The sequence below is a fragment of the Bos taurus genome, chromosome 1, assembly GCF_002263795.3.
Source record: "Bos taurus isolate L1 Dominette 01449 registration number 42190680 breed Hereford chromosome 1, ARS-UCD2.0, whole genome shotgun sequence".
In the NCBI taxonomy this organism is placed as follows: Eukaryota; Metazoa; Chordata; class Mammalia; order Artiodactyla; family Bovidae; genus Bos; species Bos taurus.
This window is the reverse complement of record NC_037328.1, coordinates 139,211,337-139,238,729: the sequence shown is the minus strand read 5'-3', so window position 1 is coordinate 139,238,729 and position 27,393 is coordinate 139,211,337. Positions and strand designations below refer to the sequence as shown.

The window sequence follows — 27,393 nt, the reverse complement described above, 5'->3', positions numbered from 1 at the left end:
TGAAGCCGGGTTCTTAATAAACCAAAGCTCACCCTGTCACTCCTAACGGAGAAGAAAACGGAAACGGAGTTAAGGAAGGAAAGGTAACCGGGCTGGCCTCTTCCCGGAGCTGTAAGGACTGGGCCGGGGGCGGTCGAGCCCCTTGTCGGCCTGGTCCGTTACCTGCGGGGACGGGAGACCCCGCCCCCCGGCTCGCCTCTCTAGCCTGCAGTCACCCGATTTTTCGGCGGCCCCACCGGGCTCGGGCTGCGAAAGAAAAAGGTCCTGGATTTGCACCGCCGCAAGGACTCGGGGCGCATGCGCGGGGGTGGTGCAGGGGGTGTGGCGGTGCTGTGGAGGAGGGGTGCGGGGGGGGGCGGTGCTCTCGGGCGCGTGCGCGGGGCGCGTGCGCGGTTCAGTGGCACCGCAGTTAGGCTGGGAAAGAGTAAGGGAGAGCATGGCGGCCACGTTCTTCGGGGAGGTGGTGAGGACGCCGTGCCGAGCCGGGACGGAGGAGGAGGAGGAGGAAGAAGACGGGAATAGGGAGACGCCCGAGGATAGGGAGGTCCGGCGACAGCTGGCGCGGAAGAGGTGAGGTCCTGGGGCATCGGAGCGGACGTGCAGGCCTCGAGGTTGCGGCTGCTCCGCCCTCCCCCAGGCCCCCTGCTTTGGGGGCCAAGACGGCTGCGGGGGTGCCGGGTGGAGGCGGCCCGCGGGCTCTGCTGACGGCTCGGTGGGGCGTCGGCTCCTGCCGTCTTCAAAGGCTTCCTTCAGCGTTGGTGCCGGTGGTTTCCTGCGGGCGTGATCCGTTCTCCAGCGCTGCGGGGCTGTCTTCCTCCCTCAAGTCTGTCGTGCGTTTGGTTCATGGATATAAGACAACTCTTAAAAACTGTATTCTCCGCCGCACTTCTTGGTTAGCATCGTGTGTCAGCAGCATATGGATATGTCCTTTTTTAAAAAAGTGTTATTTCCAAACACATAGACATTAGAGAAAACAGTAAAATGGCACGTTAAGCCCCTCCAGTCACATAAATTCAACAGGAAAATTTTGCCACATTTTATCTCTCTCCACCCTTTGGTGGGTCCCAGTCTCCGTGGCCTTTCACCTCTACAGCTTTCAGAATGCGTATCAAAAGATACAGGTATTTTCTTACATATTAACTTTTTGGATACAGTGTAATATAGCCAGTCCATGGTCAGAGTTATCCAGTTGTCTCAGACACGACATTTTACAGTGGGTTTGAGGAAGTCAGAACCCTGGCAAGGCACACACCTTAGATTTAGACGTTTTATCTCTTGAACTTCCATGCATTTAGAGCAGTTTCCTCCCCGTCCCCAACTCTCTCTCCCGCTTCGAGAGACCGATTGTCCTGTGGGATGTCCCACTCTCTGGACTGGCCTGATTGCTTCCTCTTGGTGTCCTTTATTCAGGTGTGTGTCTGTCACATGCATTTCCTGTAAAGGGAAGTTCCTTCTAAGAGGCTTGGTCAGTGTTGTGCTGCAAGAAAGCCTCAGAGGTGGTGCTTGCCGTTTCTCACCACACACTGTGCCTAGTTGTCCACTGTTTGGGTTGCTAAGACAGATTGATCTGTGGATCACCTGGACAGCCTGATCTCTCTGCTACAGTTCTCCATAAACTGGGCAACAAACGGTTTTACCTATGAATTATTGTTGCTTGAATCCGTTGCTTCCTTAAAATGATAATTATGTTCTTTATAGAATTAAAGTTTGCATTCTACTTAATACAAAATCATACCTGTGGTAACCTTTTTGTCACAGTATGATACTAATTACATTTAAATTATGTGGAGTACAGGAAAGCCTGGGGTGGGATACAGTTCATAGGGTCACAAAGAGTCAGACACAACTGAGTGACTGAACAACAACATTTAAATTGCTTTTCTTTCATTTTTTTGTTTCTCTTGTTAGGGAGGTGCGGCTCTTTCGAAGACAGACAAAAACAACGTTGGAAGTTTCTCTGCTGGAAAAACATCCTTGCTCCAAGTTTATAATTGCAATAGGGAATAATGCAGTAGGTAAGTGGAAGTGCATTAGACTACACGCTTTGTTGAAAGAGCAGAAGCTGAAGTTACTTCTTTCCATCATAACAGATTTCAGATGGATATTACTTTTTTAGAAGAAGTCATAGCAGAATAACTGTGTCTGAATGAAATCCGTCCCTGCTCATGTGGCGCTTTTTGAGAAACTTGAAAACTAAGATTTAAGGGAAATATTCTTGGCTTTAGGAACTTATGATTTCAAGGAAACCCCGTTTCTAGTATCCAGGTTTTCTTGGGCTTCTGGGCCTGTTGTGGCCCAGCTGGCCAGGGGGTCAGCAGTCCCTTGTTACAGTGGGTCTTTGTATGTTTGTGAGTTAACTGACTCCTTTAAAATCATAAGGAGAACTCTAGCAATATAAGGTTTATATATATATGAATTCATTTGATAGATTAAAGTCGGAACAGTGCCGAGTTCAGCTGGAATAATGAATACACACACAAAAGTACACAAACCTGTATCATTTTAGGGAGTTCATAGGCCCAGAGGAGAGCCTTGGGGAACTCAGTGAAAATTCCTTGCCCTGTAAGGTACCCCTAGTGCCTTCGCACAGAGTCGGACACGACTGAAGCGACTTAGCAGCAGCAGCAGTGCCTGTAGAACAGTACATGGTAAATAATAGCTGACTCACTTATTTACAGTTCTCCTGGCCTAAAATTTTCCAGAAGGTTGTTACAGTGTGAGACTTTGGTGAGACCTGTCAGTAAACCTGTCTTCCTGATTCCTGGCTCCAGTATCCTCTAAACTCAGGGCATGGCCTCTAACTTCTTGAGGCCTCAGTTTCTTTTTCTGCACAATGATGATGTGTATAAGGTTGATGCTCTCAATGGCTCTTTAGCACTAGGATTCTCAACTTGAATTTATTTATTTTTTATGATTTTAAAAAATTCATTTATTTTAAATTGGAGGATAATTGCTTTACCGTGTTGTGTTGGTTTCTGCCAAACAACAATATGAATCAGCCGTAGATACTGAATTTGTTTTTTATTGAATAGAAAATACAACTTGTGGAGCCCAGCACTAACCGATGTGCCTTGTTTTTCACAGCGTTTTTGTCATCATTTGTCATGAATTCAGGAGCCTGGGAAGAAGTCGGTTGTGCTAAACTCTGGAATGAATGGTGTAGGACAACGGACACTGCACACCTGTCCCCCACAGAGGCTTTTTGTGTGTTTTATCACCTGAAATCGAATCCTTCGGTATGTGGTGCCTGGCTTGTGTGTATAAGTGGGAGTTATTTAGGCGTCATTTATGTAGTGTTCATTTGAATTCCACATTCCTTTATATCTACTTTTGGGCTGAGGGATTCTGCCTGTTGGCAGTGGTAGTAATCATTTTTCTGCTTGTATAATATCAATGTGGCAAATACGGTGTGTTGGTAAACTTCTGAAGAAATTCTGAAGTAACTTTTTTAGAAACAAACCATGACATTAGATACTTAAACCTTGCCCTCATTCAGAAAATGATTTAAGCTGGCAGATCTAAATGTGGGAAAATGCATACACGCTGTGGAAGCAGGGGTTCTGCTTTGTTGCCCTAAACCCACCTGGCATTCAGCTTTAAACCCATTCCTATAGACTGGACACTCAGTTAACACTGAGCAGATGAGTGCTTTATGCACTCTGAATGCAATTCTGTTGACACTGAGCTTTCATCCTTGCCTAATTCATCCTGATTTATTTTTTGGCTGTGCTGCTGCATGGCCTGAGGGATCTTGGTTCCCCCTGACCAGGGATGGAACCTGGTCCCCCTGCAGTGGAAGTGTGAAGTCTTAACTGCTGGACCCCTAGAGAATTCCTAATTCATCCTGATTTGTTAAGCTGTAAAACATGCTCTGCAGCTGACGCCTAGTGATTTTATTGGATCGCATTTGTCCTAGTCCTGTTCTTGGGTCCTGGGCTTCCCAGGTGGCTCCATAGTAAACAAGGCAGGAGACGCAGGTTCGATCCCTGAGTCAGGAAGATGCCCTGGAGGAGGAAATGACTACCCACTCCAGTCTTCTTGTCTGGGAAATCCCATGGACAGAGGAGCCTGGTGGGCTACAGTACATAGGGTTGCAGAGAGTTGGACACGACTGAGCAACTGAGCACATCTTCTGTCCTTGGGACCATTCCGAAAAAGCAGCACAGGTGGGGAGACACGTTAGGCTGGTGAGGCGGCCCTGCTGGTGATGCCTGTCTGCCCACCTGCTTGTTGACAGAGTGCTCTTCCACTGGTGCTGGATGCTTGAACGGAGGCCAGGGGCAGGGGCTCAGACAGTAGAAGACATCAGTAACTGTAATACTATAAGGTTAGCCTTGAAAATGATAAAATTTGGTTTTATAATATTTACAGTTTGTTTCTGTAACATGTAATCCAACGTTATTAAAATGTTACATAAGGGTTTTTGTAAGCACCCAATATTTATGGGGCATAAATAGTAAGGGAACTAAGCATGTTCTTCATCTGGTCCTTAGTGGAAAGTTTTCGCTGTAGAATACGTCTTGGGGGTCAAGCAGGAAAACTTTCTGTTACTGTGTTTAGGTTTACCATTGGTTTGTTGGGTGTCTTGACTATTCAGACCCTGTGTGTATAACTAATTATGTATCTAGTCTTGTTCTTCTCCCTAACCTTGGGGCCCCTTTTTGTCCTCTTGTGCTTAATTTTTTTTTTTGGCTGTGCTATATTACATGTGGGATCTCACTTCCCCAGCCAGGGATTGAACCCGTGGCCCCTGCAGTCTAACTGGGCTGCTGGGAAGGTCCCTGTGCTTCATGTTTTCCCACTTGCATCATTAGGTGTTAATGTTTCTGGCAATATTTGGACACGGTTGATTTTTATGGATACTATCGTTCCACGAGCATTGATGATCAGTCATCTTACCCTCTGACACCTCTGTGTGGCAGGTTTTCAGTTTGAGCACGTGGCTTCTAGACTACTGCCACCTTCCAGACATCAGCCCCATCCTTGCGTACTGCTGGCCTGAGATGTGGCTGGACTGTTACCCTTGACTCTCACAGCACTTGATGTTTTTGTGATTTTTTTGTTGTTGTTTTTTGAGTTTGGTCTTCACAGTGTGTGACCCCGAGAAGGGCAGCAGGCCTGGTGTTCTCCCCAGTTTTGTAAAGAGGACTCTGGTGGTGTTTACTGACAGCATCTTCAGCATCTCCTTGGCCAGCCCTCACGGTTGTGCTGTCAGTGTGCACTTTCTTCTGATACTACTTGCCAGTAGTGGCTTGATCCTTAAAATTTTAAACTTTAAAGAAAAATGAATAAGCCGGTACAAGATTAAGCAAACCAAATGTTATCCAAGGGTTGTTTTGGGATTCACATGATGCATATGTGATGACAGCGTGGGGTGTGTGTAACGCTTGCTTGACCTGACGGGAAACACGGAATTTGATTTCAGGTCATGCTGTGCCAGTGCAGTTGCTACGTGGCCGAAGATCAGCAATATCAGTGGCTGGAAAAGGTGAGAGAGTCTCATCTGGGGTTGCTACTATATCAGGGTTCAGTGTCTTTACATGTAAGCCTGCGTAGTCAGATGTTGACGTAGGGCAAGTATTTGCTTTTTCCCTTAGAAATATTATAGGAGTTTTAGAACATGAAGAATAAAAGAACACAAGCAAATGTAACCAGCATGTGCTGAAGATCATGGGTCATGAAAATGTAACACATTTTTTAACAAGTTACCCACGTGAGGCAGAGCAGGGCACAGCCACGGGTGAGAACCAGCCATGGTGCCCAGGCTGCTTGGAAACTCGGGGCCGTGAGGTGGGAGGCCTCTGTGAACTGGTCTCACAACCTGGGTTCATGGGGCTGGCGCGAAGCCGCCACTCACACCAGAGCTGCAGCCATATTTCTTAGCATTAGGATGGATCAATTGAGTCTTCATTTTGTGGGAGAATAGAGCAATTGTATGTGCCCAGTAAAAAATTTTTCAGTGAAGAATTTAACTAGGAGATCCAACCAGTCCATCCTAAAGGAAGTCAGTCCTGAATATTCATGGTGTCGCAAAGAGTCGGATACGACTAAGTGACTGAACTCAACTGATTCATTGGAAGGACTGATGCTGAAGCTGAAACTCCAATATTTTCACAACCTGGTGCGCAAAACTGACTCATTGGAAAAGATTGAAGGCGGGAGGAGAAGGGGCTGACAGAGGATGAGATGGTTGGATGGCATCACTGACTCAATGGCCGTGAGTTTGAATAAACTCTGGGAGTTGGTGATGGACAGGGAGGCCTGGCGTGCTGCAGTCCATGGGGTCGCAAAGAGTCAGACATGACTGAGCAACTGAACTGAACAATTTTAGGGAATAATCATAATTTTCTTAGTTCTGTATTATTTTTTAATGAAATAAACCTTTTCAATACATCTTATAAATGTTTCAGTTTAAAAGTTAGGCTAAATATAGATATATATTTATTTATTGTATATATTTAAAGTCAGTTAAATATAGGTATAATTAAGTTCATTAGAAATAAGTTTTGTGCACACCTGTTTTAAACCAGATTGGCATACTTAAAATGCACTTTATAATTTTTGGTAGCTGTTTTGATTAAAGGAGAGATTCTCTGATATGGTCTATGAATGTTCTGATGGCTGTATATATCATTTTATTTTATGTCCCTATGTGTATTTTGTAGGGACAGAGTCCATAACTTTGAATAGATCTCAGAAGAGTAGAAAACTGCTGTATTAATTTATATTATTAATTTATGTATGATGTTTTGTACTGTGGAATAGCTTTTCTCTCTCTGACTTGAGAAAATGTAAAGTTATGCATTTCCAAAACAAAGTATTCCAAAACATAAGTATTCAGAGAGGATGATAAATCAGGCCTTGTGAATAATGTTATATTTCTTAAATGGAACATTGCTTATAAATGTATATGATGTTAAGTTCTGTGTTTATTTATAAAGCTATGCTATAATTAAAAGTCTTACAAATCATTTACAGCACATAACCTAAAATCTTCAGTTCTCTTGCTATTTGAAATAGCCATTTTCTTTCTTTTCTTCATAAAATATTTTCAGAAGAGGTGCAGAGATCTAAAATCTGCTCTTATTTTTCCCCTTGAAGATAGCTTCTTCCCTTTTCTTATGTTATCAGAGATTTTAAAAGCTGAAAGAGTCCTTAGAAATCCATGAAGTACCAACTTAGGTGGACATTGAGGCCTTGAGCAGTTGAAACTTGATTTATAAAGGAAATACACTTAAAGGTGAATTTAAGAATCATTTGCACTGATGTAACACTGTTATGAGTGCAACTTGCAAGTGATGTTCTTAGAAGCATCCTCAGTACAGTGCTCTTGAACCCATCATTCCATGCATTAAGGAGAGGACCACTTCCTGTTGCTAATACAACACTAGTCTGAATGGAGCGTTCTTAGAGGTTCAGTTCAGTTCAGTTCAGTCGCTCAGTCGTGTCCGACTCTTTGTGACCCCGTGAATCGCAGCATGCCAGGCCTCCCTGTCCATCACCAACTCCCGGAGTTTACTCAAACTCATGTCCATTGAGGTAGGATCTTAATTATGTCACTTTCTCCAGCAAAGAATGGGTGTCACTTCCATTCAGTGTAACATTGTTCTCAACACCGATGGCAAGTAGTGCTCTTAGAAACTGAACAAACACTGGAACAAAACAAAAAAAATCGCCTATAGGCATCGTCGGCGGATGGCGGGGAGGGCGTAAATGAACAGGTGCTTGTAGTTGAGTGACTCCCTTACCTGTGATGGTGTTCCTGGCTGTTATAGCAGCTGCTTTGCCTCCTTTGTTCCTGTCTTCTCTGACTTCAGATCACACCTCCCTCTGTCCTTAGTTCACAGGTGGGGGAAGTGACTTGAAGAAGGTCACCTGGCTAGAAAGTGACAGAATTAAGATCAGTCCCACCCCAGTGAGGGGATAGCAGAGCGGGGGCTCTGTTTTCCATTGACACGTCCAGCCCTTCAGAGCATACGTATACACTGTTATATGAATGGTGTTAGGTAAATAGCTTGAGGGATATTTCTGTTCTGTCACAAAATATGTATCTATTTTAATTTGAAATCAATTTTGTGTTAGGTTTTTGGCTCTTGTCCAAGGAAGAATATGCAAGTCACTATTCTCACATGTCGCCATGTTACTGACTATAAAACTTCAGAATCTACCAGCAGCCTTCATACTCCTTTCCTGAAAGCTCTAAAAACTCAGAATTTCAAAGAGCCTCCTTTTTGTTCACTGCTAGAACAACCAAATATTGTCCACGACCTTCCTGCAGCAGGTAGTATCGCAGTTCATGCCATTCACTTCTATTCTTGTTACTGCTTTTTTCATAGTTGTTGCTAGGACAAGTAGAGATCTTTTTGAGGTGTTAATGGTGATTGATACCAGTGTGTTGGTATTAGTCCTCAGTATCCGTAGTTGCAGGTATGTTATATTTTGTAGCTTCCCTGATGGCTCAGCAGTAAAGAACCTGTCTGCCAGTGCAGGAGAAGTGGGTTCGATCCCTGAGTGGGAAAGATTCTCTGGAGGAGGGCATGGCAGCCCACTCCAGTATTCTTGCATTTAGATCCCCATAGACAGAGGAGTCTGGCAGATTGCAGTACATGGGGTCACAAAGAGTCAGACATGACGAGCAGCTGAGCACGCATGCATGTTATATTTGGTTTCAGTGTTTAAACTTTGCAGACACACATTCATTGTATGAGAGATTGTATGAGAGCAGCTCTGAGTTCTTAGCTCTTAACTCAGAGCTGCCATTTCTTTCTAGCATTGATAACTTATCCTGCAAACCAGTGTTAGATGTCATTTGTTCATGCATGAAAAGTTGGCAAAGTGTGTTTTAATTGTTAGAATAGAAGCTTCAGATATTGAATTTTGGTAGTTACTTTAATAGTTTATTTTTTATTCATACTACCAATTATACCCTAACATATCAAATTTTGATTCTCACTTTTTAGTGGTTAATATGTTATATAATTCACTTATTTGTTCATAAATAAAAGTTTTTTTTAAACTTTAAATGTTACGTTTATTAGAACAAATGGCTAAATGTTTTATATTATGCATTATATATTTATTATTTGCATTTAATTTACTTCAGTGCAGTTAACAAAATTATAATCTTGTATCTTACTTGTAAAGCAAAGATAACTTAGGAAAGTAAATTGTCTTTGAAAGAAAATATGCGTTATAATTGATTCAAAATGGCTATAAATGATGAAAAGAGGCAACAGAGACGACTATTTTAAAAGCAGCCTTTATGAGGTAGAGGTGTTACACTTTAAAATTGTGTAACAGAAAACCTAAGTGATTTTGTTCTTGTCTATTCATAGTTCTGAGTTACTGTCAAGTATGGAGAATCCCTGCAGTTCTGTACTTGTGTTACACTGATGTGATGAAATTAGACCTGATCACAATCGAAGCTTTTAAGCCTGTACTTTCTTCCAAAAGTTTAAAGTGTTTGGTTAAGGTAAGGCTTTATTTTATTGACTTAATAATGAACTTGGTAGCGAACATAAATGTGGTATTGAATGTGAAACCTAAGTAGCAAATAGAGATCTTTTTCACCCCAAGTAAAGAGAAAGCTGCTGGTCTGGGAGTTTGCATATGATTATCACATGTTCTTCTAGATACACTTCTGAAACTCCGAGAATATTTTGTTCATGTTTGTCAGGATAGGCCAGTGCTTTAAATCCCAGATGTCTGTGTGGGAAGATGGTTTCACTCTTCAAGAAGTTTCTGTAACTTATTAATTTGGAAGGTGTAATTTTTTTTTTTTTTTACATTAATTAATTAATTTTCGGCTGTGCTGGGTCTTTGTTGCTGTCGATGGGCTTTGTCTACTTGCAGCAAGTTGGGACTGCAGTTTGTTCCCGTGCTCGGGCTCCTCCTTGCTGAGGTTTCTCTTGTCATGGAACATGGGCTCTAGAGCGCAGGCTCCATAGTTGTGGTGTACAGGCTTCCTTGCTCCGTGGCATGTTGGGTCTTCCCCGACCAGGGATTGAACCCACGTCCCACGCGTTAACAGGTAGATTTTTATCCACTGTGCCACCGGGGAAGTTCCTGCAAAGTATAATTTTTGAGAAGGCATTTTGGAGCATAGTATGGATCAAATTATCATAACGTTTATTGACTTAATTTTGCATTGGGACTAGATGGGCTAAATCTGTTCCCTGTTATAAGTTTGGATGTACCTGTGGGCTCTTTTCCCAGAAAAATACATATCCGCATGTACAGAAAGGTTTTGCCAGTAATTTCAGGTAGTCTAGGGACTCCCATCTTCTCCCTAAGAGATGTGCTGACAGTATGGACTCTTGTTGAAGAACTTCTTCTTTAAGGGGATGAGATAATAACAGCATTGTTCCAGGTTGAAAGCCTTGTTTTATTCTAGGATGGCCATTAGGAGTAGGGCAGCTTCCTTTGTAATTTCTGTTGGCATCAGCTAATTTCATAGGTTTCGTAAATTAGACTGTCACCTACGTGGGAGCGTTTTCTCTTGTGGTAGCCCCAGTACGTCATGAGTCTGATGTGTCAAAGGCCCTCAGGCATTTACTGAATTAGTAAGAGTGAAGTCCTAACTTAGTATAATTGAAGTATATCTTTCAGCTTAACCTGGAGTCATGGATAACCTCTCAGGCAAGTTATTTTGTATTTAGCATCCCTTTCTGAGGATGTGGTAACTAGTGGCATTGCCTGCGTCTGTGATTACCTGATCAACTCTTCCCACTTCATTGAGGGCAGGGGCCGTGGCCACTGTCTTCACTCTGGGCACTGCCACCCAAGCATCTTCACCACAGACATCATGGCCATGAGCTCGTTCATGCAGATGTTGCCACCACGTACTGAATTGTCTGAGAGGCAGTTTTGCCATGAGAGATAAAATAATGAAAAAATAAAAGAGGGACATTAAAAGGGACATAGTGAAACAAGAGAAATGAATAACAAACTTAGACTTTATTATGAAGCACGAAATACTTGAATACATTTAAAATGTATCTACCTCCTGGCAGTGCTGTGCAAAGCACGGGTTCTGGGGGTTGTACTTAAGCACTAGTCTGCTCGGCTGTACGTCCACGTGAACATAGTGTGTGTGTAGGTAGTACAGACGTATAGGCTTGTTGATTTGTTTCCCTTTCAGCATTGCACCTCGTCTTTTTCACCAGAATTTCTCCCTTTATTAAGACAGGTGTCAGTTTCCAAGCCTGGGATGTGGATGTGTGACCTGAGGCTGCTATTATCTGGTGAAGCCTGTTCTGCACTGTCTGTTCTTGGCCCATTCTCACAGGTCCATTGGTGGACATTCTAAATTCTGTGGGAAGCGTGGACCCGACTCTGCACCTGCAGATCACCAAAGGCTTTGCACTGATGTGCTCTTTTCTGTATAGCGTGCAATCTGGCTTCATGCTCCCGTGTTTCACACTTCCCCTTGGCTTTTTTTTTTTTTTTAATTTTAAATTTATTATTTTTTTTATTGAAGGATAATTGCTTTACAGAATTTTGTTTTCTGTCAAACCTCAACATGGATCAGCCATAGGTATACATATATCCCCTCCCTTTGGAGCCTCCCTCCCGTCTCCCTCCCATCCCAGCCCTCTAGGTTGATACAGAGTCCCTGTTTGAGTTTCCTGAGCCATACAGCAAATTCCGGCTGGCTGTCTGTTTCACATATGGTCCCCTGAGTTTTGTCACCGTGTTTTCTATCATGTCGGTGTCCGTAGTTGTCAGAGTCCCCTGTTTTAAGACACCAGGTCTCCTTGTCACCTTGCATACTGTTGTGAGGGCTGCGACTTAAGTGACAAATGAGAGTCCTTCATCGGCAGCAAAGTCCAGACTGTCAGCCAGTTATTCCGTCTTTTATGGCAAATTGCCTCGCAGCTGTCAGCTCTGCGGTGAGAGTGGTGAAGGGCCAGAAGCAGAGCCGTCCAGATGCTTCCATGAAGGGGCTGCATGGGCTCTGTGATGCTGGTCAGTGCTCAGGGCTCCAGTGACCCAGAATATTCTGTACTTGTTCTGAGACTTGTAAACCATTTGTCATGTAGAGTTTAAGTCAACTTTAAGTGTCTAAAAACATCCTTTGTAGGGGAAATGTAGTTAACTTCTCTTTACCTTTTCATTTCTTGCTGTAAACATGATGACTTATGGGAGGATGAAGGGGCTTTTTGAAGAGCACTGTCTTCTTAGTGACTGAATACAGTCGTCCTGGCTTAGGTCAGAGCTTCTGTTCTTCTTGAAGTGGTATTTGGTCAACAAGATGGAGTTCAAGTTGGGAACAAGATGGAATTCTCTTGTGTCCCTGCTGTGTGGACCACATGGTGCTGGGTGGTCCATGGCCTGGAGGTGGCACAGGTGGTTGCTGTGCCAGGTGCCAGCTGCCAGCCAGGGTGGGCGGGGGGTGAGGTCGTCCGAGGAGAGCCTCCACGGGAAGGAGCCCTTCAGCTGGACCCAGGGGATGGGCAGGTCCTGGTGGAGGAGACATGCCCAGCGAGGCAGTGTAGCGTGAACTGGGCAGGCTCAGGTGCGTTTGAGGGGACTGGGAGGCCCCTTGGTTGGGGTGCAGAGAGGACTGAGCACATGTGGAAGAGGTGGCAAAGGGCTCAAGACTCCTGGAGGCCTGGGGTCCTGTCAGAGAGCTTCGGGCAGGGTTGAAGAGGACCCACCAGATGTCCCGTCCATCAGGTGAGGCGGTGAGAGGTGGGGCCTGTCCTTTCCGGTTTCCTCTCTGCTTCTGTGTCAGTAGTAGGGCTGGCTGGGCACGTGTGCCTTGTTCTGACTAAATTCTCACTATGTTAACAACTTCTCTCCCTCCAGAACATTCCCCAGAGCACAGAGATACTGAAGAAATTGATGACAACAAATGAGATTCAGAGTAACATTTACACGTGATTCCCAAGATGGTTTTGTGCCGTGTATCACCCATCCATTCCTTTAAGGGCAGCAGCATACCCTGTTTTGTAGTTACTTTTTTCCACGGGGGTATTATGAGGGTGTTAACAGAATAAACTTATTTTAAATTCATTGTAGTTTCTGTTCCTTGTTTATGGTGGTTCTATTCACACCTGAAATAAGCCAGATGGTTCTCTTTATCCACAAGGTGGGGGTTTTGTCTTATTTGACTATCTTAAGGTAAGACAGTTAAATTGTTAAAAAGCTACAGCTAACAAGTGTTATTAATATGGCAAAATATATACTTTGGTGCAAAAATTCTATGTGATACCTGAAAGCTGATGATCTGGTATTGGTGAGTCTTAATATGTGGAAAGGTTCTATATTGTGAGTTCTTCAGTTTTTTTGTTTTATGGATAAAAATCGAAGTTATATACTTGCTCAAAAGGAAACCAGAAAATTTGTATTTCATGACTTTCAGTAATCTCTTACGGTAGCTTCTTTCCCCAGACCTGCTGGGCTGTTTGCAGTGTTGCTGTTGTACTGATGTCCTCAGCTTGGCTGCGGGAGAATGTTCTCATTAGAATGTGAGGAGGTGATGAGTTCCAAGGAGCTGCCCTGCTGCACAGGACCATTCATTAAACTGTAACCTGCATCCACGAAGATAAATTTTAAAATGGTGGAGTTGACAGAACCATACCTATCAGGCTGTTTTTAAATTCAGGGACTTTGGATTTTTCTGAGAGATTGAGAATGTATGAGCTAAAGAAGCTAGCTGAAAGGAAAATTTAAGAACTGTGTAAAAGATGTGGAAAGAAACCAAAATTTACCCTTAGAATTAAAATTGGGATTGTGTGTCAGTAGTAGGCAGTATGTCACGTAAGTACCGGAGAAGGCAATGGCACCCCACTCCAGTACTCTTGCCTGGAAAATCCCATGGACGGAGGAGCCTGGTAGGCTGCAGTCCATGGGGTCGTGAAGAGTCGGACACGACTGAGTGACTTCACTTTCACTTTTCACTTTCATTGGAGAAGGCAATGGCAACCCACTCCAGTGTTCTTGCCTGGAGAATCCCAGGGACAGGGGAGCCTGGTGGGCTGCCGTCTATGGGGTCGCACAGAGTTGGACACAACTGAAACGACTTAGCAGCAGCAGCACGTAAGTACATGTACTATTTATTGCATGTATATTACAGTATTTAATACAAACAAAGCTGTTACATTGGGAATTAAGCTGAGGTATGTCCTTTGATGCAGAAGGACAGGAATGGAAAGATGATGCAAGATGGCCTGTTCCTGGAGAAGGGACTGGACCAGAGACAGTAATTAATGACAACAATTTCTTCCAATATGAAGACAGACTTTGAAAGACTTTCTGTAAATTGAAAGAGTCCCATCAGTGCTAAGAATGAAGACATAAAAAGCTAGATTATTGAATTTTAAGCTGAAGTGCCATGCAGTTGAGAACAAAATGGTAACTTACCTGTTTACTAGCTATAATACTACAGCCTAATACCCACACTTGAACTTGGAGACTTAATGCATTCTCTGTCAATCTTGAGTCTGCTGATTGGGCGAGTGTCCCTGATTGACTGGTCTCTCGGCTCCCACATCCATAGTCAGGTGTGTGACATGAGTTGCCGGGGCCTGGCTGATCCTGCAATGGCCTCGATTGGTGTGGTTGAGCTTTCTTCACCCATCACTCCTGTTCCCCCAGCATAGTGATAGTTTAGGGTGAATGGTGTCTGATTCGTGATCTCTGAAGAAGATTTAGCCTCGGGGCCAGGGACCAGTCTTCATCACTCAAGAGCTTTTGTGTAGCAGAGTTTTATTAAAGTATAAAAAGGGACAGAGAAAGCTGATACAGACATCAGAGGGGGACGGAGAGTGCCCCAATCCCTAGTCTTGGCAAGGGAATTTTATACTTTTTAATTGGTTATTCAGTTCAGTTCAGTTTCAGTCGCTCAGTCGTGTCCAACTCTTTGTGACCCCATGAATCAAAAGAATGTCTCAAGGTTGTAAAGACCTTACTAGACCCACTCCCATAATACACATTTTAAGATAATGATTAGTCAGGAGGTTTTCAGGAATAAGAAACATGTCCTCAAGCAGGATACATTATTGTTATATAATTCTTCCTAAGAAATGTAGGGGAAAAAAAAACACAACATTTGTCCTTTCCTCCTTGAGAATTCCAGACCCCTTTCTCCTCCTTGAGGGCCCCAGACCCCTTTCTCCTCCTCAGGGACCCTGGACTTCTTATCAACATGCCTAGGAATTGACTCTCAATAGGAGCCAGGATATGTGCTGAGACGTGCCTCAGAATTTCCCACTGATTACAGAGGAGCAAAAGAGGGGACAGAAACTAGCAAGGGCTTTTTCAAGTCACTCTATCAAGTTGGCTGTAATCCCCATGGTCACATCCAGAGATAGTATGTGGGAGGGGGCACCGCCAAGAGGTATAGACGGGGCAGGGGCAGGAGTATGAGAAACGGGCCATCAATAGAATTGATGTGCCTGGGTCTGCCCTCTGATCACAATTACTCATGCCTCTCCCACGTGCAACATACATGCATCCCAGTCCTTTGACACCCATTGTGTCATCCAGTTACTGTATTAGGCTCAAAGTCCAGAATCTTGTGACCTAGATCAGGTCAAGATGCACCTTCTACAGACACCAACAAACTAAAAAGACAAGTTGTCTGTTCTCAACACACCTGGTGCATGAGGGTGAGACAGGGACAGCACATATGCAAGAAAGGCTTCTCTTTGAAAACACAGAGACTAGAACACAGATAATGCATGCAAGCTAAGTTGCTTCAGTTGTGTCCTACTCTGTGCAACCCTGTGGGCTGCAGCCTGCTAGGCTCCTCTGTCCATGGGATTCTCCAGGCAAGAATATTGGAATGGGTTGCCGTGCTCTCCTCCAGGGGATCAAACCTGTGTCTCTTACGTTGCCTGCATTGGACGTGGGTTCTCTACCACAACTAGTGCCACCGGGAAACCGAACAGACAGTAGGCACCAGTTGTACCAGTCTTGAAATTAGTGCCTGGCATCCGCCGCCTACTCAAGGGAAGGGTTCCATGATAAGGCTGTTTCTCTTCTCTGGCAGAACTTCTCCCACCTCATTCACCGTCCTTTCGTAAGGCATTCTTTTTCATTGCTTCCTTGCATACTCTCAAAGAAATGACCTTTGTTAGCAGCTTTGTAGCTTTCTGATTAGTAGAAATATGATGGCCTGAAATACAACACCCTTAAAAATATTGTGTTGTTTCTATATATCTAATCATAGTCCACTCTGTAACATCACAGTGTCAAGAACCATGAAGGAATTTTGCTGACTTGAAAACTTACAGGTAAGTCTGCCACAATCTCCCTAGGCCTGGTATAGACATGAGACTTCAGGCTAGAGACAGGACTTAATTGGAGCAAGCAAGGAGCCTGTGCTTCATGTCTGTGTCAGTTTCACCTGCCTTCCATCCCCCAAGTCCCAGTAGGCTGAGGCAGAACTATCCAGGTAGATACTTGCTTGCAGTGGGTCTGCATCACAGCTGAAGACCCTTGGATTTAAGGAACCTGGAACTTCCATGACGAATGATAAGCAAACCTGCCTTTTCTGTGTGTGCATGCTTTGTCGCTCAGTCGTATTCTCAGTCCATGGGATTTTTCAGGCAAGAATATTGGAGTGGGTTGCCATTTCCTCCTCCAGGGGATCTTCCCAATCCAGGGATGGAACCCACGTCTCCTGTATCTCCTGCATTGCAGGCATATTCTTTACCCTCTGAGCCACCGGGAAAGCCCTGCCTTTTCTCTGTAGGAAATGTTATTTCACTGGACAAGAAGCAGATCTGTGCTTTGCTCCAGGAGACCCAATCTCCATTTTCCAAGATCATTTGCCCCACAAACAGCCTTGAATTAGCATCTCTGCTCTTAACAAGTGCAGAAATGTGACACTTCTCTCCCAGTAAAATTCACTCCTTGTATCTATACTGCCCCACCAGCCACTGAGCAATCTGACCAATAGTATTTGCTAACAGCTTGGCTATAGAAGCCAGGATGCACCACAGGTCTGTGTTGTGAACAGTTGAACAGAGGGAGGCCTGTAGGTTAAGGAGAGAAGTCCAGGGTGGTTCTGGGTGTCAGTCTGAGGTGTCAACTAGATGCTCAGGTGGAGATGTTGAATTGGACACACAGCCTGGGGCTTGGAAGACAGGTCCTGGCTGGCGGCTAAAGATGGGAATTGTCTGCAAAGGGACCATTTTAGTGCTTTGGGGTGGGGTGAGATCACCAGGCAATGAGTATGAGGGACCGAGGGACAAGCCCTGGGGCCCTGCCATGTCACCAGTCAGGGAAACCCCAGGAGACCCAGAAGGGCCCCAGTAAGGTAGGATGGAGCTGGGAGACCATGGTTTCCTGCAAGCCTACCAAGAAGGTGCTTGAAGCAGGAAGGATTATTTATTTGAGTTTCTTGCTGCTGACATGTCAAGGAAAACGAGTTTGGATTTCTCAGTGTGGTGGTTGGTTGAATTCCCTCACTTTGCACAGAGATTAATAAAGAGTAACTGATCAATGGGGCTTCCCAATTGGTGCTAGTGGTAAAGAACCCACCTGCCAATGCAAGAGACATAAGAAATGCAGGTTCGATCCCTGGGTCAGGAGGATCCCCTGGAGGAGGGCATGGCAACCCACTCCAGTATTCTTGGCTGGAGAATCCCCATGGACAGAAGAGCCTGGTGGGCTAGAGTCTATAGGGTCCAAAGAGTCAGACATGACTGAAGCAATTTAGTATGCACACAACAGATCAGTAATTATTTCAAGGTTTAGGATTTGTGATTTTATTCATACCAGTGGATCACGAATGTGTATGGTGGTGGTTTCTGGAGAAAAATAAACAGCATAATGCACACAGATGACTTCTCCTTCTGATTTCTCTTTTTCCAATGCATTGGAGACCTCTCAGAGTTGTAGTCGAGTCTCGTGACCTTCATTTGGGCCTTGGAGGGGGCAGAGAGGAGAAAGTGTGAGAAAGGTGAAAATAGAGAGGGGTACTGACTGCCTCCAGAGTGGCCTGGTATTCCTGTTTTTTTTAGGGAAGCGGGATGCATGATGAAGCTTGGATTTCCCCTTGGGACTCTCCAGATAAATCAGAGTTGAAGAAAAACTCAGATTGAATACAGCTTGGCCGAGAGCCTCCGATGAGAGGAGGAACTCATTTTACACACTTCAGGTGGCTCAGTGGTAAAGAATCTGCCTGCTAATGCAAGAGATGTAGGAGACTCGGGTTGGATCCCTGGGTCAGGAAGATCCCCTGGAGAAGGAAATATCAACCCATTCCAGTATTCTTGCCTGGGAAATCCCATGGACAGAGGAGCCTGGCAGGCTACAGTTCGTGGAATTGGAAAGAGACATGACGAGCACGCTTGTGCAGACACACACACACACACGTCACCCACGTCTGTGCAGTTCTTTGAAATAATCATCTGACGTCAGTCTATCTTGTTGCTGGTGATCCAGTCTGTTGTCCACCCCCTCTATCTGGTGACCTATTTAAGAAAGCACCATCTGACACTGCTTAAATAATCTCCGGTATGACGACAAATAGAAGTCTTGTTTCAGCATAATCTGCAAGTGACATTTTATGATTCGTGAAACCCCATGGCAATGTCGCTCTTCATTAGCGCCTCAGAAAAGCAAAGGAAGGGAGATGAAAGGCAAAGCTGGCTCACTACTGTTAACACATCTCTGCTGGTTGATCTGAGTCCTCCTGGCTTTCACACCAGTAGAGCCGAGAGAGAGGGAGGGAAGGGATGAGTTCCAAAGAAGCCAGGTCAGTGTTGTTTCTTTTGGGAAAAGATAACTTCCAGCCAGGAACACCAGACTTGCTTATTTAGGAAAAAGGCAAACAGAATGAACTAAAACCTCCTGCTTTGTCCATCCTCGGGGCCATTTGGAAATGCGTTCACTCCCCTTTCACCTTAATTCCGCCCTAAAAAGAAGCTACTGTGATTAACCAGAGGAACAGGGACAAATGCTTCTTAAATCCTCATAGTGTACATGGCGCTGCCTAGACAGGGTTCTATTTGTCATTTCATGTCCCCTTCTTTTGTTTTATGTGTGTCTCATTTTTAAATTTTTGGACACAGCCCACAGCATAGGGGACCTTAGTTCCCCCACCAGCGATCGAACCCAGGCTCCTGCATTGGAAGGTGCATTCTTAACCACTGGACCACCAGGGAAGTCCCTGCTTTGTTTTCTATATTTTTTAAATTGAAATATAGGTGATTTACAACTGTTGTGTTAGTTTCAGGTGTACAGCAAAGTGATTCAATTATATGTATACATATATCCTTTCTTTTCCAGGTTCTTTTCTAATATATGTTATTATAAGATATTGAGCTAGTTCCCTGTGCTATACAGTAAGGTCTTGTTGGTTGTCTATTTTATAGATAGTAGTGTCTACATAAAGAAGGCTAAGCCCTGAAGAATTGATGCTTTTTAAGTGTAGTGCTGGAGAAGACTCTTGAGAGTCCCTTGGACTGCAAGGAGATCCAACCAGTCCATTCTGAAGGAGATCAGCCCTGGGATTTCTTTGGAAGGAATGATGCTGAAGGGGAAGCTCCAATATTTTGGCCATCTGAAGGAGCTGACTCTTTGGAAAAGACTCTGATGCTGGGAAAGATTGAGGGCAGAAGGGGCCAACAGAGGATGAAATGGTTGGATGTCATTTTCATCTCAATGGATGTGAGTTTGAGCAAGCTCTGGGAGATGGTGGAGGACAGGGGACCCTGGTGCACTGCAGTCCATAGAGTTACAGAGTCAGACAGGAGTTAGCGAATGAACAACAAGAGCATATGCTGGGGACCAGCCTCAGCAGAGTCCAGGGATACCCTCAAGATGAACGGCATTGGCGAATGAATGACAGGGAGAGGCCAAGCTTCAGTGAGTGAGGCCCGTAACTTTATTTTCAAAAGGAGCTTTTATACCCTGACTTGTACATAGAGGGAAATGAAAGATGCAAGGTCATGCAGAGTCAGCCCAAACATTCCAGCAGTTTTGCCCTTATCGAAACCAGGATTTTTTTTTCTGTATGTCTTTCCTTAAACAAGGGTCTTATGCTATGTACATTATCTTCTGGCCTGGAGGCCTGTTGACATTTTATGACCCTTTTTTGATAAAGGTTGATCAACCAGAAAACTTGTTTTCCCTTGAAGTGTTTTTTCTTTATATTTCTAATCTGTGTCAGCCTCAGAAAGTACTAAACAGAGTTACATTCTCATGGAGCAAAGGTGCAGTGGGTCACAACAAAGAAAGAACTTATTAGCTCAAAGGTCTGATGTGGTTAATACCAAGGCTACTACTTGTTTTTCTTACATTCCAACTACATTAACTAACGCACTCCCAGGTGCACAATGGATAAGGGATATGGGAACTTGGCAGCAAGCATTGGCCCAATAGTGAAGCCCTTTACCAGTACTATTCTAATAATTTTTCACCCCTTAAAGGGCTCTGTGCCCATTAGGACTTGTAGAATGCTTAGGCTTCCCGTGCCTTTCATGGTTGGGAAGTTGTGAACAATCATGCGCGTTAGTTGTAAGAGTAAGGAAAAACCCGTCAAGCAAGCTAGAATGCCAACAAAGGGGTTAGAATAGAAATATTCCTTTCATGCCCAGGAGACTTATCAACTTAGAGCCCTAAGTCGATTTTCTCCAGAGAAAGGTGGTCTGGGATAGCCCCCTGCTAATATCAGAAGAGTGGTTGAAAGGCATAACATAGTAAACAGTAGATAGACAGATTTTGGTTTCGGGGTAGATGCTCGAGCAGGTCCAGGGAAGGTCTTCTCTGCATGACCTTTGTCATGGGTGGGATCTCCCTTGGTGGCTCCCGGCAAGCATATGTTAATCAAACTTGTAATTCATCCCTCCCCGATTTCATATCCTTGAAGTAGACCTAGGAAGAGCCTGTTTTACAATACAGATGAGTTGAGTAGAACTTTCCTCTGCTAAGGAGCAGATTTAGTCCTGCCCATCCTGCCCTGCCCAGGGCTGGAGATACGAGGTTCTGGGCCTCACGGCTGGAACCACCAGCAGACAGGGAAACTTGCACCCACTGGAGACTGGATTCAGCCTCATTGGGAGGGAAACGGTCCAGAAGAACCGGGTTCCTGGCCTCAACGGCTCCATCTTGGCCACAGCTGAGGCACCTGGACACGGAATAGCAACCTTTGGCCAGGCCAGGGTGACATGGGGCCAGGCTGTTGAGTCTCGGTCTCTCTCAGCTCTGCCCCCGGGTTTTGATCACAGGCTCTCATGCGCCGTGCCTCTTAGCTCCAGACCTGGTTCCCCTTATGCTCCTCCAAGATCTGAACTCGGCAGTCTCTGTAGGCACCTGTTTCCTGCTGGGCAGGTTTGGAAAACATGGGTTGGCAGCTGGGCCGACAGAGCAAGGGTTGAGACTCAAGTCCTGGAGGAAAGGGAATTAGAGGCCATGTGTGCCGTAGCTTAGAGACAGTCAGACTGAGGATGTATGCAGGTGTTTAGTGAAGGGACCAGCCAGAGACCTGGCAGCTGAACTGGGCTGTGGACGGCAAAACAGGATTTGGATGTCTGTCTGGTGGGCACTCAGTTCCTCCAACAAGCTCGGTGGGGCCCAGCCAGGTGCTGCTGAAGTGCCAGGGGGACTCTTGTGGAGCTCGTCCACCTGCTGCCTCAACTCCTGATCCAGACAGCATCACCCACTAGGCCAGGCCATAGACCTGACTGCTAGTGCTGTGTGCCAGCTGGCCAGCCAAGACCAAGCCTGCCTTCAGGGCTGCCCAACCAGGCTGGCTTCTGGGCTTGTCCATGGAGAGGTGGAGGGGGTCCCAGGATGCCTCCACCTTTGAGAGATGCCACTGAACCACCAAGGAAGTCCCTGCTTAGATGTTTTTTAAAAAAATATTTATTTATATGACTTGTTGTTGAGTCCCTCAGTCGTGTCCGACTCTTTGTGACCCCGTGGACTGCAGCATGCCAGGCTTCCCTGTTCTTCCCCATCTCCCAGAGCTTGCTTAAACTCATGTCCATTGAATCAGTGATGCCATCCAACCATCTTGTTCTCTGTTGTCCCCTTCTCCCCTGACTTCAATCTTTCTCAGCATTAGGGTCTTTTCCAATGAGTCAGTTCTTTGCATCAGGTGGCCAAAGTGTTGGAGTTTCAGCTTCAGCATCAATCCTTCCAAAGAATATTCAGGATTGATTTCCTTTAGGATGGACTGGTTTAATCTCCTTGCAGTCCAAGGGACTCTCAAGAGTCTTCTCCAACACCACAGTTCAAAAGCATCAATTCTTCAGCATTCAGCCTTCTTTATGGTTCAGTTCTCACATCCATACATGACTACTGGAAAAACCATAGCTTTGACTAGATGGACCTTCTTTGGCAAAGTAATGTCTCTGCTTTTTAATATGCTGTCTATGTTGTTCATAGCTTTTCTTCCAAGGAGCAAGCATCTTTTAATTTCATGGCTGCAGTCACCATCTGACTCAAGAAATGGAGCTCAAGAAAATAAAATCTGTCACCGTTGCCATTGTTTCCCCATCTATTTGCCATGAAGTGTTGGGACCAGATGCCATGATCTTAGTTTTCTGAATGTTGAGTTTAAAGCCAACTTTTTCACTCTCTTCTTTGCTTTCTGCCACATGGGTGGTGTCATCTGCATATCTGAGGCTACTGATATTTCTCTCGGCAATCTTGATTCCAGCTTGTGTTTCATCCAGTCCAGCATTTCTCATGATGTACTCTGCATATAAGTTAAATAAGCAGGGTGACAATATACAGCCTTGATGTATTCCTTTCCCAATTTGGAACCAGTCTGTGGTTCTGTGTCTGGTTCTAACTGATGCTTCTTGACCTGCATACAGATTTCTCAGGAGGCAGGTAAGGTGGTCTGGTATTCGCATCTCTTTAAGAATTTTCTACAGTTTGTTATGGTCCTCCACATTATTTATTCTGGAGAAGGAAATGGCAACCCACTCCAGTATTCTTGCCTGGAGAATCCCATGGACACAGGACCCTGGTGGGCTACAGTCCATGGGGTCGCAAAGACTCAGACACGACTGAGCGACTCACACCTTCACATTTTAGAACTCAGAATGCCACACACGGTTTGACTCCTATTCTCTGTCAGGCAACTCACTTAAAGCTTCTGAACCTTTGTTCAGAAGCTTTTGTTTGTTTTCTCTTTTGTAAGATAAAGAAACTAGGATCTGCCTGGATGAGTTGTTTTGAGGATGAAAGGCTGTGATTCGTGTGAGATGCGTATCTACAGTGTACATGCCCATGTCTCCCCTAGGGCAGTGGTTCAGCACTCATGACTCCATGTTTGTGGTGAGCTGATTACTAACAAGAGTAATGAGAATGGACTCCATGGGTTTAGAGGTCTCCAGCCATAGAAGCTCCTGAGAGGTGGACAGCTGTCGTGGGGAGCACATTTCTGTCCCCTGAGGACTGGGTTTGTATGGGACAGGAGGAGGAGTGTTGAGGAGTGTCTTAGTTCAGACTGCACAACAAATTACCACAGACCGAGTGGTTTAAAAACCACTATTTTTAAAAATATTTATTCATTTTTAATTGTAGGATGATTGCTTTACAATATTGGTTTGATTTCTGCCATATATCAACATGAATTAGCCATAAGTGTACATATGTCCCCTCCCTCCCGTCTCCCACTTTTTCCCACTCTAGGTTCTTACAGAGCCCCAGTCTGAGTTCCCTAAGTGACACAGCAAATTTCTATTGGCTATCTATTTACATATGTTACTGTTTATGCATCCATGCTACTCTCTCCATTCATCTCACCCTTTCCTTCCTGCCCCCCACCCGTCCTTGTCCACACATCTGTTCTCTATATCTGCGTCTCCACTGCTGCCCTGCAGATAGATTCATCAGTACCATGTCTCTAAATCCCATATATATGTGTTAATATATGATATTTGCTTTTCTCTTTCTGACTTACTTCACTCTGTGAAGGCTCTGGGTTCATCTAATGAATTGACTCAAATGCATTTTTATGGCTGAGTAGTATAGGAGATCAGTCCTGGGTGTTCATTGGAAGGACTGATGCTAAAGCTGAAACTCCAATACTTTGGCCACCTCATGCGAAGAGTTGACTCATTGGGAAAGACCCTGATGCTGGGAGGGATTGGGGGCAGGAGGAGAAGGGGACGACAGGATGAGATGGCTGGATGGCATCACCGACTCGATGGACATGAGTTTGGGTAAACTCCGGGAGTTGGTGATGGACAGGGAGGCCTGGCGTGCTGCGGTTCATGGGGTTGCAAAGAGTCGGACACGACTGAGTGACTGAGCTGAAGTGAACTGAGTATATATGTATCACAGCTTCTTTATCCATCCATCTGTTGATGAACGTCTAGGTTGCTTCCATGTCATAGATGTTGTAAATAGTGCTGCAATGAATATTGCAGGGGTACATGAGTCTTTTTCAGTTTTGGTTTCCTCATGGTGTATGCCTAGAAGTGATATTGCTGGGTTGTATGGTAGCAAAACCCACACATTTGTTTCTTAAAGTTCTGGAGTCTGGGAAGTCTGACATCATGTTGCTGGTTGACTCCGTTCCTGGTGAGACTCTTTTTCTGGCTTGAAGATGGCTATCTGCTCCTTGAATCCTTGTATGGCAAAGAGAGAGCGGATACAAGCCCTATTATGTCCCGTCTTTGTGACCCCATGGCTTCAGAAGTTGCCACACTCGGCTTAGTTGCTCCATGGCATGTGGAATCTTCTGCAGTGATACTGGCCAGAGTGGAGGAGAGCAGTGGTGGTCCAAAGCCTTGCTCCTTGTTTGATGTCATCAACTGAATTGTGTCCCTGCTCCACCAACCCCGAATTCGTACACTGAAGCCCTAACCCTCAATATGACTGTATTTGAAGATTGAGTTTCTGAGGATAATTAAGGTTAAATGAGGTCGAACTCCCCAGGTCATGGAAAAGACTCTGATGCTGGGAGGGATTAGGGGCAGGAGGAGAAGGGGACGACAGAGGATGAGATGGCTGGATGGCATCACTGACTCGATGGACGTGAGTCTGAGTGAACTCCGGGAATTGGTGATGGACAGGGAGGCCTGGCGTGCTGCAATTTGTGGGGTTGCAAAGAGTTGGATATGACTGAGCAACTGAACTGAACTGAACTGAGGTCATAGAGGTGGGCTCTAACCCACAAAGACTGGTATCCTTGGGAGAAGAAGAAGAGACAGTAGAGGTCTCTCTTTCCACATGAGTGAATGTGAGTGTGAAGTCACTCAGTGACTTTTTGTGACCCACTCTTTGTGACCCCATGGACTGTAGCCCACCAGGCTCCTCTGTCCATTGAATTTTTTAGGCAAAAGTACTAGAGTGGGTTGCCATTTCCTTCTCCAGGGGATCTTCTCTACCCAGGGATTGAACCTGGGTCTCCTGCATTGCAGGCAGATGCTTTACCATCTGAGCCACTATGGAAGCCCAGAGGAATGCTGTGTGCAAACACAGGGAGAAGGTGGCCATCTACAAGCTGAGGAGACTTGTCACACAGAAACGCACCCTGCTGATACCTTGATCTTGGACTTCTGGTCTCCAGAGCTGTGAGAAAACAAACTTTTTGTTAAGTCTCCCAGTCTGTGGTGTTTTGTTATAACTGCCCAAGCTGACTAATGGGGCTTCCTTGGTGGTTCAGTGGTAAAGAATCTGCCTGTAATGCAGGATTTTGTAATGGGGGGTTGATCTCCACGTTTGGAAGATCCCCTGGAGAAGAAAATGGCAACCCACTCCAGTATTCCTGCCAAGATAATCTCATGGACAGAGGAGCCTGGCGGGCTGTGGTCCACGGGGTCGCAAACAGTCAGACACTGTTTGCGTGCCTGTGACTGAACAACAGCAACAACACTCGTGCAACACTGACTAGTGCACTGGTAATGAAGAACAGCACCAGGGCTTCTCCCCTCCGGCACCCTGGAGCCTCCTCAGCCTCCACTTAACCCTCCCCTCTTTCTACTGAGATCCAGAAATTCCCAGGTATGTGGTCTGGGTGGGATCAATCCCGATCAGTCAGAGCCATTTGCACATTGAACTCTTTGGTCATGGTCATTAGTCTAGCAGTGAGCATATGGACCCAACCAGAGAAAAGCCCAGTGCTCTGGCTCAATGACTGAGGAAAGAGAAGATTCTTCTTCTTGGATATAAATGGAGAAATATGAACCTGGAGGCTCCTGACACATACCTCACTACCGTGACTGCTTAAGACAGACCAGGGGGGCATCCCAGAGAAACAGAACTACCATTCTAAAGACATCATGAATATCTGGCTCCAACTGCATTGTCCTACTTCTGGTTATATGCTAACAAATCATTTTGTTGCCAACAAAGTTCCGTATAGTCAAAACTATGGTTTTTCCAGTAGTCATGTACGGATGTGAGAGTTGGACCATAAAGAAGAATGAGTGTTGAACAACTGACGCTTCTGAACTGTGGAGAATACTCTTGAGAGTCCCTTGGACTGCAAGGAGACCAAACCAGTCTATCCTAAAGAAAAATCAACCCTGAATATTCATTGAAAGGACTGATGCTGAAGCTCCAATACTTTGGTCACCTGATGTGAAGAGATGACTCACTGGAACAGACCCTGATATTGGGCAAGATGAAGGGCAGGAGGAGGAGGTGAGAGGATGAGATGGTTGGATGGCATCACCAACTCAATGGACATGAATTTGAGCAAACTCCAGGATATGGTGAAGGATAGGAAAGCTGACATGCTACAGCCCATGGGATCACAAAGAGTTAGACACAACTTACCAACTGAACAATAACAACAAAATTACTTTCATTGTTTTAGCTGAATGTGTTGTGTTTCTTGTGACTTGTCCCTAAATACATCCTGATTGGAACTTGCTTCCACCAGCGAATTTCCCATACAATAGTCAGAATGTGCACTTAAGAATACAAAGCTGATTTCTATCATTTTGTAGCTTGAGTCCTTTTAGTAACTTCCTGTTCTATTTAGGATAAAATCTTGGAGCTATTTCTGGTAATGATGGTGAAAGAAAATCAAGTGATTTTCCTCTGTAGAAAATAAGTACAAAACTGGCAAGATTATTAAAGAATCATTTCAGGTCACTGGTGCCACCTGGGAAGCCCCTAAACTGAAATGAAAAATTCATGGCACGAGTTTATTTGAAATGTGAGAAGGAAGAATCCCTGAATTTGATAGAATGATGGAAATTATTTGATCCAAAGAACAAAAAGAAAATACTTCATGATCAAACTGCCAAAAGCCAGAAGTAAAAAAGTAATTTTTAAGAGAGGAAAAGAAAAATTTACATTATACATGGGGAACAACAATATGATTTATTGTTAACTTTTCATAGAAATAATAAAAGCCAGAAGACACTGACAGCCTAAGATACTTTGTGGATTTACTGCATTTTCAGTGAAAGAACAGTGGCTTCCTATTCTTTTTAGTGCTTTCCTTTTCCACTTAATGACATT

The 27,393-nt window shown here is 44.7% G+C and overlaps 1 protein-coding gene across 1 annotated transcript; it reads left to right on the top strand.

Moving 5' to 3' along the window:
- The first annotated feature begins 407 nt into the window (after window positions 1-407).
- PSMG1 (proteasome assembly chaperone 1) lies at window positions 408-13,017 on the top strand. The gene is made up of 7 exons (NM_001076347.1): window positions 408-570; window positions 1,909-2,015; window positions 3,085-3,236; window positions 5,426-5,488; window positions 8,083-8,281; window positions 9,336-9,472; window positions 12,811-13,017. The coding sequence occupies exons 1-7, from the start codon at window positions 437-439 to the stop codon at window positions 12,883-12,885; spliced, it is 867 nt and encodes a 288-aa protein (NP_001069815.1). The 5' UTR covers window positions 408-436; the 3' UTR covers window positions 12,886-13,017.
- The last annotated feature ends 14,376 nt before the right edge of the window (window positions 13,018-27,393 follow it).

What these genes read in the sequence shown, in the direction of transcription:
- PSMG1 (NM_001076347.1), top strand. Translation starts at nt 437, where the DNA reads ATGGCGGCCACGTTCTTCGGGGAGGTGGTGAGGACGCCGTGCCGAGCC. An exon ending in AATAGGGAATAATGCAGTAG is followed by an intron (nt 2,016 to 3,084) that starts GTAAGTGGAAGT and finishes TGTTTTTCACAG; the next exon opens with CGTTTTTGTCATCATTTGTC. An exon ending in AATATCAGTGGCTGGAAAAG is followed by an intron (nt 5,489 to 8,082) that starts GTGAGAGAGTCT and finishes ATTTTGTGTTAG; the next exon opens with GTTTTTGGCTCTTGTCCAAG.